The 11,636-nt window shown below is 42.4% G+C and overlaps 1 protein-coding gene across 1 annotated transcript; it reads right to left on the bottom strand.

The window, feature by feature from the left end:
• Positions 1-8,795: 8,795 nt before the first annotated feature.
• LOC129831847 (28S ribosomal protein S23, mitochondrial-like) lies at positions 8,796-11,202 on the bottom strand. Its single transcript, XM_055895345.1, has 5 exons — positions 10,981-11,202; positions 10,490-10,669; positions 10,311-10,388; positions 10,081-10,204; positions 8,796-9,929 (listed from the first exon to the last, which is right to left on the bottom strand). The coding sequence occupies exons 1-5, from the start codon at positions 11,022-11,024 to the stop codon at positions 9,792-9,794; spliced, it is 564 nt and encodes a 187-aa protein (XP_055751320.1). The 5' UTR covers positions 11,025-11,202; the 3' UTR covers positions 8,796-9,791.
• Positions 11,203-11,636: the final 434 nt, after the last annotated feature.

Raw genomic sequence — 11,636 nt, 5'->3', positions numbered from 1 at the left:
CATGTGCCTCACCCTAATAATTTGGTCTATTTTCACCTTTTCATTTCCTACTGTTCTGACTTGGTGCAGCCTATAGCCTTTTTTTGAGAAATGTAATAATCGAATATTGAAAGAGCTTTCATTGTCTGCTTAGATGCCCCCTTTATTTATCCTACGTTTATGACATGTTGTACAGGGAGAACACTGTAAGAATGGCCCATGTTCTGAATTCTGTCGCAGTACATTTCAAAAGTGCTGGACGAATAGCTATATCGACTACGTCCGTCCTAGCGCGCCCATGAATGTCTTAATCGCATTTACGGATTGTCTCTTATCTGCTTGTTGTTCCCTTATGCCATAGTTTGCACATCTCAATTGTCATTAGAAACCACATTTGTTTAAGCAAGTCAGCCATATCAGCTATGTTTTTTTTAAAGGCAGTAAATGAAGCTGAATGAACTGTTTCGCTGCAAGTGTTACGGATGTGAAATGGCTAGCTAGTTAGCGGGTACGCGCTAGTAGCGTTTCAATCAGTTACGTCACTTGCTCTGAAACCTAGATGTAGTGTTGCCCCTTGCTCTGCGAGGGCCGTGGCCTTTGTGGAGCGATGGTTAACGATGCTTCGTGGGCGACCGTTGTTGATGTATGCAGAGGGTCCCTGGTTCGCGTCGGGGCGAGGGGACGTACTAAAGTTATACTGTTACACAAGACAAGGCTCTGCTGATAGCCAGGTGTAGCAGTGGTAAGATGTTGGGACAGCTTTATGTAGGCCCTAACAGTTTGTGAGCACCGTTTGTCACCATTATAGTGCAATTAATGTATTGTGTTGTGTTGTGTAGTGTAGTGTTGTGTTGTGTAGTGTAGTGTTGTGTACTGTTGTGTTGTTTAGTGTTGTGTTGTTTAGTGTTGTTTAGTGTTGTGTTCTGTAGTGTTGTGTTGTGTTGTGTAGTGTTGTGTTGTGTAGTGTTGTTTAGTGTTGTGTAGTGGCTTTGCTGGCATGTATCCCACTTATTTTTTTTTTTTCCCCACTAAGATTTACATGCTAAAATCGCCCTGGCTGGGTGGTGCCAGGAAAATAACCTCTCCCTCAATTTCAACTAAAGAGCTGATCGTGGACTACAGAAGACAGCAGAGAGAGCACACCCCCATCCACATCGACGGGGCCTTAGTGGAGAGGGTGAAAAGCTTCAAGTTCCTTGGCGTACACATCACTGACAACCTGAAATGGCCCCTTCACAGACAGCGTGGCAAAGAAGGCACAACAGCGCATCTTCAAGCTCAGGAGGCTGGAGAAATGTGGATTGCTTTCTCAGACAACCATGAATTTCTACAGATGCACCATTGAGAGCATCCTGTCGGGCTGTATCACTGCCTGGTATGGCAATTGCACCGTCCGCAACTGTAGGGCACTCCAGAGGGTGCTGCGGTCAGCCCAACACATCACCGGGGGCACAGTGCCTGCCCTCCAGGACAACTACAGCACCTTGTGTCACAGGAAGGCCAAGAAGATCATCAAGGACCTCAGCCACCCAAGCCACAGCCTGTTCACCCTGCTACCATCTAGAAGGTGGGGACAGTACAGGTGCATCACAGCTGGGACCGAGAAACAGCTTCTATCTCCAGGCCAACAGACTGTTAAAACAGTCACCACTAGCCGGCCTCCACCCAGTACCCTGCCCTGTCCCTTAGTGACTGCTGAGGAGATTTTGTATCGCAAACTTTTTTTACTCATCTCATACATCAGTAATAAAGGCCCTGTTCATTAATTTGTTGGATTTTTTATTTATTCTCTGTTTTTTTTTTATTGATTTATCGGGATGCCGTAGCACCCTCAGCAACCCTACATCCCACGGCTTGCTCTCTGGCAGAGGAGTTATGGTGCCTTGGGGAATGAAATATAGATGACTGTCTATTGATGGATGACTGGAGAAAATGACCTTAAAAAGGATGTTGCGACTGAAGTAAACTGAGAAAAAGCAGTATTTCCAAGGAGGATGTCTTAAAATGCCTGCTATGCATACACAAATGACAGGCATGCTCTCCCACATTAGACATTTTGTGAACCCTTCTCCCTTGCAAAGTACTTATACTCTGAATAATGCAACAAAAGATAAATCAGGTGTCTTCATTTTTCTCATATTCATTATATATTCACTAAATCCAAACTCAGTCACAGGTAGGGGGAGGAAAACCAAGGCCTCGTAAAAAAATATTGACGAGATAATTTAAATAGAAAGTACGGTGGAACAAGCATCTGCCCTTCAATTTGCCACAGATGACAATTACTCACTGAACTGTGTTGTATGTATGTGTGTGTGTGTGTGTGTGTGTGTGTGTGTGTGTGTGTGTGTGTGTGTGTGTGTGTGTGTGTGTGTGTGTGTGTGTGTGTGTGTGTGTGTGTGTGTGTGTGGTTTGTGTATGTGAATGTGAATGTGTGCGCATGAGTGTGGGGAGACCCCAAAAACGAAGAAATACTTGGGATGCCACCCAGTGGCTGAGGAGAAAGCTATCTCTCTCTCTCTACAGTTGGTGAAATCCTCATAACCCTGGCTTATTATTCAACAATGACACTTCTCAGCCAATCAATATCTCATCATTGGAGTCGACACAGCTAGAGGGGTCTACTACGAAACAAGCTAGATCTACTCAGGGTTTTCTAAAGCTAGCCAGCTCCAGGTAGTTTCCCATTCCAGCTCAGGCTTCATCCGTAGCCTATTACGATGGCGGATATTGCTCGTCAGCGTGCCGCTAACTCTAGCCAATAGGGTCCAGCTGCGACGTCATCTCTCAGAGCAGTCTTACCTCTGGAAAAGTAGGGGTGTCAAAAGGAACCATAGAAGAAGTGGGGATTTTGAAAGGAATCTTTTAACCTGGGGCGGCAGGAAGCCTAGTGGTTAGAGCGTTGGGCCAGTAACCGAAAAGTTGCTAGATTGAATCCCCGAGCTGACAAGGTAAAAATCTGTCGTTCTGCCCCTGAACAAGGCAGATAACCCACTGTTCTTAGGCCGTCATTGTAAATAAGAATTTGTTCTTAAATGACTTGCCTAGTTAAATAAAGTAAAAAAATACAACAAAACACTAGAACCGCCATGACGTGATATTATTATTTGAAATTGTATTAATAAATAATACATTGTAAAATGAATGCCTTTTTTTATAAGTTATGGTAGCTAACGCTATCTACCATTTACATTATGAAAAACTTAACGTTACATAGTATATGGCTATCAGTAGGTAACGTTCAAAGATACAGCTCACTGTGAGTGAATATACTTTTTGTTTTGCATTACTGACATTTCTTACCGTTATCTTTGCATCCATGAAATTTCTTACCATTATCCATGACTACTATTCTTTAAATCCAAACCATGTCTTGAATGGCACCTTTTGAAACCCCACTTCTAATTATATGGTTCCTTTCGAAACCCCCACTTCTCCTTATATGGTCCCGTTAACGCCCACTATTCCTGAGGGATGATTGCTGAGAGATGATGTCGCAGCTGGACCCATCTCACTACAAGCTTGTTACTGCACATGCATGTCGCACTTGGCTAGTCGAACGCTGAACGCGTTATTGAGATGATGCTGGGTAAATCAGTGCCACATTTTAATTTGTGCCGAAATCAAATTGAAAGAAAAGTTATCTTGCAAATGAAGTAGGCTTTAGTATTAAATAGACGTTTAAATGTGGCGTCTTTATTTTACGACTTTGGTGTTGTTATCTATGCGCAAAATATATTTTTCCTACTCCCATTGATAAAATAATAGTATTAATACTAAAGTTTTACTGACGTAAATGTGTAATGTAACACCCAAAACATATTTGATTAATAAAATATGTAATAAGTTGTCTTCCTCAAATTAAGTGGATGATGGTGCAATCTTTGCTAGAGGAAGGGAATCTGATTTAGGCTAATTGGTCCTCAACTCAAGGCTCAGACACGAAATTCAGGATAAACGTATATTGAACAAAAAAATACTAACACTAAGATGTTACTGTTACCCCATCTTCGGATGGGGCCACAGTGTCTCCTGACCGCTCCTGTCTCAGCCTCCAGTATTTATGCTGCAGTAGTTTGTGTCGGGGGGCTAGGGTCAGTTGGTTATACCTGGAGTACTTCTCCTGTCTTATCCAGTGTCCTGTGTGAATTTAAGTATGCTTTCTCTAATTCTCTCGTTCTCTCTTTCTTTCTCTCTCTCTGAGAACCTGAGCCCTAGGACCATACGTCAGGACTACCGGGCATGACGACTCCCTGCTGTCCCCAGTCCACCTGGCCTTGCTGCTATTCCAGTTTCAACTGTTCTGCCTGCGGTTACGGAACCCCTACCTGTCCCAGACCTGCTGTTTTCAACTCTTAATGATCGGCTTTGAAAAGCCAACAGATTTATTCCTGATTATTATTTGACCATGCTTGTCATTTATGAACATTTTGAAAATCTTGGCTCTCTCTAATTTTCTCCTTCTCTCTTTCTTTCTCTCGGAGGACCTGAGCCCTGGGACCATACGTCGGGACTGCCGGGCGTGGTGGCTCCTTGCTGTCCCCAGTCCGCCTGGCCTTGCTGCTGTTCCGGTTTCAGCTGTTCTGCCTGCGATTATGGAACCGCCACCTGTCCCAGACCTGTTGTTTTTCAACTCTTAATGATCGGCTATGAAAAGCCAACTGAAAATTATCCATGATTATTATTTGACCATGCTTGTCACTTATGAACATTTTTGAACATCTTGGCATAGTTCTGTTATAATCTCCACCCGGCACAGCCAGAAGAGGACTGGCCACCCCTCATAGCCTGGTTCCTCTCTAGGTTTCTTCCTAGGTTTTGGCCTTTCTAGGGAGTTTTTCCTAGCCACCGTGCTTCTTCACCTGCATTCTAGCTGTTTGGGGTTTTAGGCTGGGTCTCTGTACAGCACTTCGAGATATTAGCTGATGTACGAAGGGCTATATAAAATAAACTTGATTGATTGATGTTACTGAGTTACAGTTCATAGAAGGAAACCAGTCAATTGAAATAAATTTGGCTCAAATTTATGGATTTCACATGACTGGGCAGGGGCACAGCCATGGGTTGGCCTGGGAGGGCAGAGGCCCACCCACTGGGGAGTCAGGCCCAGTCGATCAGAATGAGTTTTTCCCCACAAAAGGGCTTTATTACAGACAGAAATACTCAGCACCCCCAGCCCTCCTCAGACGATCCCGCAGGTGAAGAAGCCGGATGTAGAAGTTCTGGGCTGCTGTGGTTACACATGGTCTGCGGTTGTGAGGCCGATTGGACATACTGCCACATTCTCTAAAACAAGCCTGGTTGAGAAATTAACATTACAATATCTGGCAACAGCTCTGTTGGACATTCCTCAGCAGGCCAATTGCATGCTCTCTCAAAACTTGAGACATTTGTGGCATTGTGTTGTGTGACAAAACTGCACATTTTAAAGTGGCCTTTTATTGTCCCCCAGCACAAGGTGCACCTTTGTAATGATCATACTGTTTAATCGTCTTCTTGATATACCACACCTGTCAGGTGGATTAATTATATTGGCAAAGGAGATATGCTCACTAATAGGGATGTAAACCAATTTGTGCACAAAATTTGAGAGAAATAAGCTTTTAATGAGTATGGAACATTTCTTGGATCTTTTATTTCAGGTCATGAAAAGAAGGGACCAACACTATACATGTTGTGTTTATATTTTTGTTCAGTATAGATAGCCCTGAGTTAACCTGTCCCGGATCAAGTTAGCTCTTAAGGATTCATTGCCATAGAAATGTACCTGGCTACAAGGTGAGCCACTTTCATGGTACTGGTTATCCCAAGTTTAACCAAAGTTACCTGCTAACTCTTCAAACTACATTCATAGTAGAGGGCTCTGATTCTTGGTCCTAGAAAAAGTGAGTGTGAGCTGCCGACATGCTCCAGTGTGTTCTGTACATGCAGCTGTCAATCTGTCGGTCCACAAACAGAAGCAAAGTACATTAATTAGGCTTGCTGTCTGAGTCCATTTAAATTTGATGACCACTGAAATTGGATTGCTGATTTGAATTCTGGATGTTTCTACACCTATTCTTACATGTTTACATACCCTTCATATGCAAGATGAACATATGAATGCATTATGAGAATGAACTGTTGTAACGTTAATTGTCCAGCCCAAATCAATAGCTCTTCCAGGTAAAACTACACATCAGGTGAAAAACTGTAAAACTTTCATCCAAGCTCAAGAGGGATTTTTACTAGCATAGGCTAGGCTGTTTAAGGTGGAAAAGGATTGTATGATAAGGACATCATAATGGCTACTGGGTATGCAGGATATCAAATAGAAAAATAAAACATGACATAAAAAATTCTAACTCCCTCACCCACTGTGACTGACAAGCCTGGCTTTATTGTAAGCAATAGAAAGGCAAAAACAATTAAGGCGCTTTCAGACACTGACTGTATAATGCCAACGAGATTAGATATCTTTGTGACAGCACTGCCATAGAGCAGGAAGACAAAGACAGAGTGGGATAAAGAATTGAAGAGAAAGACATTTCCATTTCCATTTCGATCCATTTATGAATATGGAAAATGTTAAATACAGACATTGAATGGCTTATTGAATGTTCTATTGTATATAGGCTATGGTGCAGTATGTACACGGACTATATACATTCTATAGCCTCTTACAAACCAGAATTAAAACACAATCAATTATATATTTTACTGATCTACACAACCTAGGCTACCCAACATTTCAAGGAGAAAATACATGATTACATATTTAATTAATTCAGCTTTATTTTCTATCACTGATCACATTGACAACCAGCCAGGTGTAAACAAAAAACAAAAGTTGTGGTTACATATACACAGAACACTGCCCTAACACAGCACACTCAGCCCAAACATTTTTCACATACAGAATTCACCCTTAAATGCTGTTGTTGGCATCTAGTCTCTCCTCCACAGCCCAAAAATGGTGCTTCTTTAGAAATATATGCCAGAAGCAGTAAAATGTTATCCACGCTCACACTCCAGTGACAGAGAGAATGGCATTTTGATCAATTAAATTCCAGCCCATGCTCAATTGGAATCATTTGTATCCAGAGATCCTTGCCAGGAGTCTGGCAGGAAAAAAGTTAATTACCTGCCTGAAAATACATTTAGAAAGGAAATAGAGAAATCTTGGGGGTGCTGCCAAGAAGTCATCTACGCAGACAGTGTTTCTCCAGTTTTTAAAGGCCTCCATTGTAAAGTTCATTGTATTAATTCCATCTTAAAACGAAGATTGCTCTTCACATTTCTCCACCTGGAACTTACAAACTCAAGCATACAACACATACAAAAAGCATGTCAGAATATTCAGCAGGCTACATGCTCACCCACCCCTCTACAGAAACTATACCTAACAAAAATATAAACGCAACATGTAGTGTTGGTCCCATGTTTCATGAGCTGAAATAAAAGATCGCAGAAACCTTTCAAACACACAAAGCTTATTTCTCTCAAATTTTGAGCACCATTTTTTTTTTTTTTACATCCCTGTTAGTGAGCAATTCTCCTTCGCCTAAGATAATTCATCCACCTGACAGGTGTGGCATATCAATAAGCTGATTAAACAGCATGGTCATTACACAGGTGCACCTTGTACTGGGGGACAATATAAGGCCACTAAAATGTGCAGTTTTGTCACAACACAATGCCACATGTCTCAAGTTGAGGGAGCATGCAATTGGCATGCTGACTGCAGGAATGTCCAACAGAGCTGTTGCCAGAAAATGTAAGCCTCCAACATCGTTTTAGAGAATTCGGCAGTACATCCAACCTGCCTCACAAATACAGCGCACGTGCAACCTCGCCTGCCGAGGACCTCCACATCCGGTTTCTTCATCTACGGGATCATCTGAGGAGGGGGTGGTGGTGCTGAGGTGTATTTCTGTGTGTAATAAAGCCCTTTGTGGAGAAAAACTCATTCTGATTGGCTGGGCCTGGCTCGGATGTGGCCATTGCCCATAATGTGAAATCCATAAATTAGGGCCTAATGAATTTATTTCAATTTACTTATTTCTTTCTATGAACTGTAACAGTAAAATATTTGAAATTGTTTACATTTTTGTTCAGTATATATTATTTAACACTTAAAATAAGATAAAGGAAAACAGTGCAAAATCAACACCTTTAAGGATTGCGTCAAGCCACAGGTTTTGCCAACACACCCCACTGAGTGTCCGTTTCTCCCCTCAGCCTTAGAACATGGCAGACATACAAGGATTGTTCGTCTCAATCCCAACCTGACTCTCTCCCTCCTTCCCCGATTATTTTCCTCCTCTACATCTCTCCCCAATTCTATCCCTCCCTCCTGTTCATTAGGCCCTCAGACAGTCTTGCCATCCATCCGCCACAGAATTGCTTTCGCTTTGACTGTGTGCAGACAATCACCCATTCCATTATGTTGTTGATATCATTTCTCCTCTCTGTGCGAGCGCAGAATAGACTGTGAGATGGACAGTTTTCCCTTTCGATAAACAGAAAGAGAGCTGATAATGAGAAACACCGCCAAGGTCATCTTTTTGAAAAGACGATGGAGGAAAGAAGGGGGAACTGTGGTACTGTGAAAACGCTCATGGATGCTAGCTTTTTCCAGAGCAAATAACCCCGACCAGTGCTGTTCCACATCAAAGCCAAGGCTCTAGATATAAGCCCTCTTTAGATTTATTTTCAAAAGGCAGTTGAACTGCAGGGCTGCTAGGTCATATAGTGGATCAATGCCTCTACAAGTAGTGAGAACAGGAAGGATGATTATCCTGATTAGAGAGAAGAGAAAGGGTAACCTGCAGAAGTTATAATAACTGGTTACTGTTTAATGTTATTCTGGTAGTTTGAGATACGTATTAAAAAAATACATATATGCCAAGATTATGTTCAGAACAGGATGCAATGTTGGTGCGGTGCTTATTTGAATTGTGGCAGTAGACACGAACCTAAAATATAGTTTTCTAGAGTTTAATTATCAATCATTCAGTGTATAGGTGTTGATGTCAAACCTTTCCTATCTGGTGGAATACCTTCCACAGATGTTACCTTGCATTTCTTTTAATATGGCATCTTTGATGCTTCTTTACTCACATTCCTATCCCCAGTCGGCTGATGTGGTTATGTGCTCAGTGGTATTTCTCTGTGAAGCAATACAGCATTAATATCTCCATTTCATCCCAGAAGCTCAGGCAGCAGACACTGCCGAATTACACTGTCACAGCAGCAAATGGAGAATGCAATATCAACTTTCACTCACAGCTTGCTTGTCTTGCATGAATGTTCTGCAGCGTGACTGAAACATAACAGAGGATGAGCGGCAGAGGAAAAAAGGAAAAGAGGCCACATTCTAGAATATAGAGTAACTTTACCTATCACTCACAATGCTAATTGATCATCATCTCATATCAACAGGGGTGGCCTGTCGTAAGTCTGAAAACACACTGCAACGTAACCAGTTGAACGTACAGTGCATGTATGTATACACACAATATACATTTACAGCCTTATGCATAACATCAATCTTACAAGTTTCCAGCCCAAAAATGTACAATAACTTGGACTCCTACACACCACCACACAAAACCCTGCAGTCAAGACGGACGGTCGTGAAAGCTGCCCAGGCACACCCATAACAAGTAGTCTTTCTTGTTAATCCACATTGTTCAGAAAGTCTGGACTGAGGAGTATGTCTAGTGTTGGAAAGATTTTGAAAGATTTTGAAAGTCCCCTTTTTAGTCAGTGGAGGTGGATGGTTGGTTCCATCTAGGTGAAGAGTGTGGTTGAAGCCATGCTGCAGAGGCCTACTGTGGAGTCACTGGTGCTTGTGTTGGCTTCTCTTCTCCTGGTGTCCATGTTCCGCCAGGTGCATCTGTCTGCTGTTCCGCCAGCATGTCCGTCAGCTTCATGCCCAACACTGGATTCCTGGTCTCTGACACCACCTGCAGGCCAAGCGGCAAAAGTGCAGCCAGTCAGTTTAACAGAAGGTCTCATGATTGTAAGTGATTAGTACATATCTGTCTATACAGTATTTGGGAAAAGGGCATCCAGCATTACAATTAATAAGTTGTATCATTTGAACAGTCTACTCACCGCAGGAATACCCCTCCTCCTCAACACCAAGCCCTCAGCAAGGAGAGCCTTCCCAGTCTCCTCAAACAGGGACTGTTTCTCCAGCTCTCCCTGGCTCTGGAACTCTGTGTACTTCTCCACAAACCTACAAAAAGGAGAGAAAAAACCCACAGGATCCAGCATTAGAGACATGTGGAATCCCAAAACTTAACAAACCAACAATGTGATTACTTGTGAAAATTTGCCCATACCGTTGGCATGTTGAAACAAAGCTGGATTTGGAGAGATCAAAAGCTCTGGGGCCTGTTCCATACACCTCATAAAATTTCCTGGAAGAGAGTCTGGTGCTGATCAACAAATTGACATTTCCATTCCTAACAGCTTTTGAATGACAGTAAAAATTTGAAGGCAAACCGTTTAATTAGCTTACGCTCTGATTTCATCCTCTCTGTAGAATATGTCTGGCACACCCTCTTCTTTCTTCCCATATCTCTTGGCCACTGGTCTGACATAAAGTGGGTCCTTCATGGGTGGAAAGGTCTTGTATACATCATACCAAATGGGCTTGTCAGACTGTTTGACAACTCCAGAACGCATAAGATCTCTGACTCTGAAAAAGAAACCAGTGAGCCATCAGCAAAAACGTAAACAATGGAGCAAATGCATCCCATGCACTCTCAATTTCTCAATTGCAAAGAGCTAGTTAACGTTAGCATTCATTTATATTATGCGGAACTATAGGTTAGATAGCATTGTCTACAAGTTGCAGAAAAGTCATTCAACCATCAAAGAAAATTGTTTCTACCTAACATTAGCTAGATAGCAAACTCTAAAGTGTCTACAAAACTAGATAATATACTCCAGTAACCTTGACACCAGAATGATGCTGGCTAACATTAGCAACACGACATTTGAACTTACCGCGTGAACACGGTTCCGAATTTTTCAAGTCGACTTCCAGCCATAATGGACTTGAATTTAACTACACTATGCGTGTAAAATGCAGCTAGGTAGTTATACAGTAAACTCAAAGATCATAGTTAGCAACCACCAACAACAGAGTCTATTTTCACCAGAATGGACGACCACCACTTCCGCATGTAATTTCTGCAGGGATAAACTTCACCGAAAGCGCACTGTAAAAACATGGGGCGGGTTCCAGGTCGTCTGCATTTTAAGCGCTGCGGTCACTGACACTGAACAAGAGGCTTTCAATAAGGCATCAACTACAATCCGTGGCGACCGGTTATTCAGGGCAGGTGATGCCCCACCTGTTTAGCAAAATGATGATGCTTATTTTGCATGTTATTTTGGCATTAATACGTGTCACATATCAGTTTGCAAAAAAAAATGTTTATAAAGCCGCATACAAACAGGGTCTCTTTTTTGCTTTCTTGAGTAAAGCAGATCCAAAATGCAGGTGTTTTAGCCTAGCTCAGTGCTTTCTGTGGCGATGGGGCGGCCAGCAGAAAATAGTGTAGGGGTTGGTAATGTTCTCTAGTTGCACCGTGATTGGCTCAGTGTTCTGTCACTCATGGGGACACTAGTCACAGCAAAATCTACTGTACAAGGAGAGC

Source organism: Salvelinus fontinalis, chromosome 33 (genome assembly GCF_029448725.1).
Source record: "Salvelinus fontinalis isolate EN_2023a chromosome 33, ASM2944872v1, whole genome shotgun sequence".
Taxonomy (NCBI): domain Eukaryota; kingdom Metazoa; phylum Chordata; class Actinopteri; order Salmoniformes; family Salmonidae; genus Salvelinus; species Salvelinus fontinalis.
The sequence above is the reverse complement of the archived record's forward strand: the minus strand, read 5'-3'. Positions and strand labels throughout refer to the sequence as shown.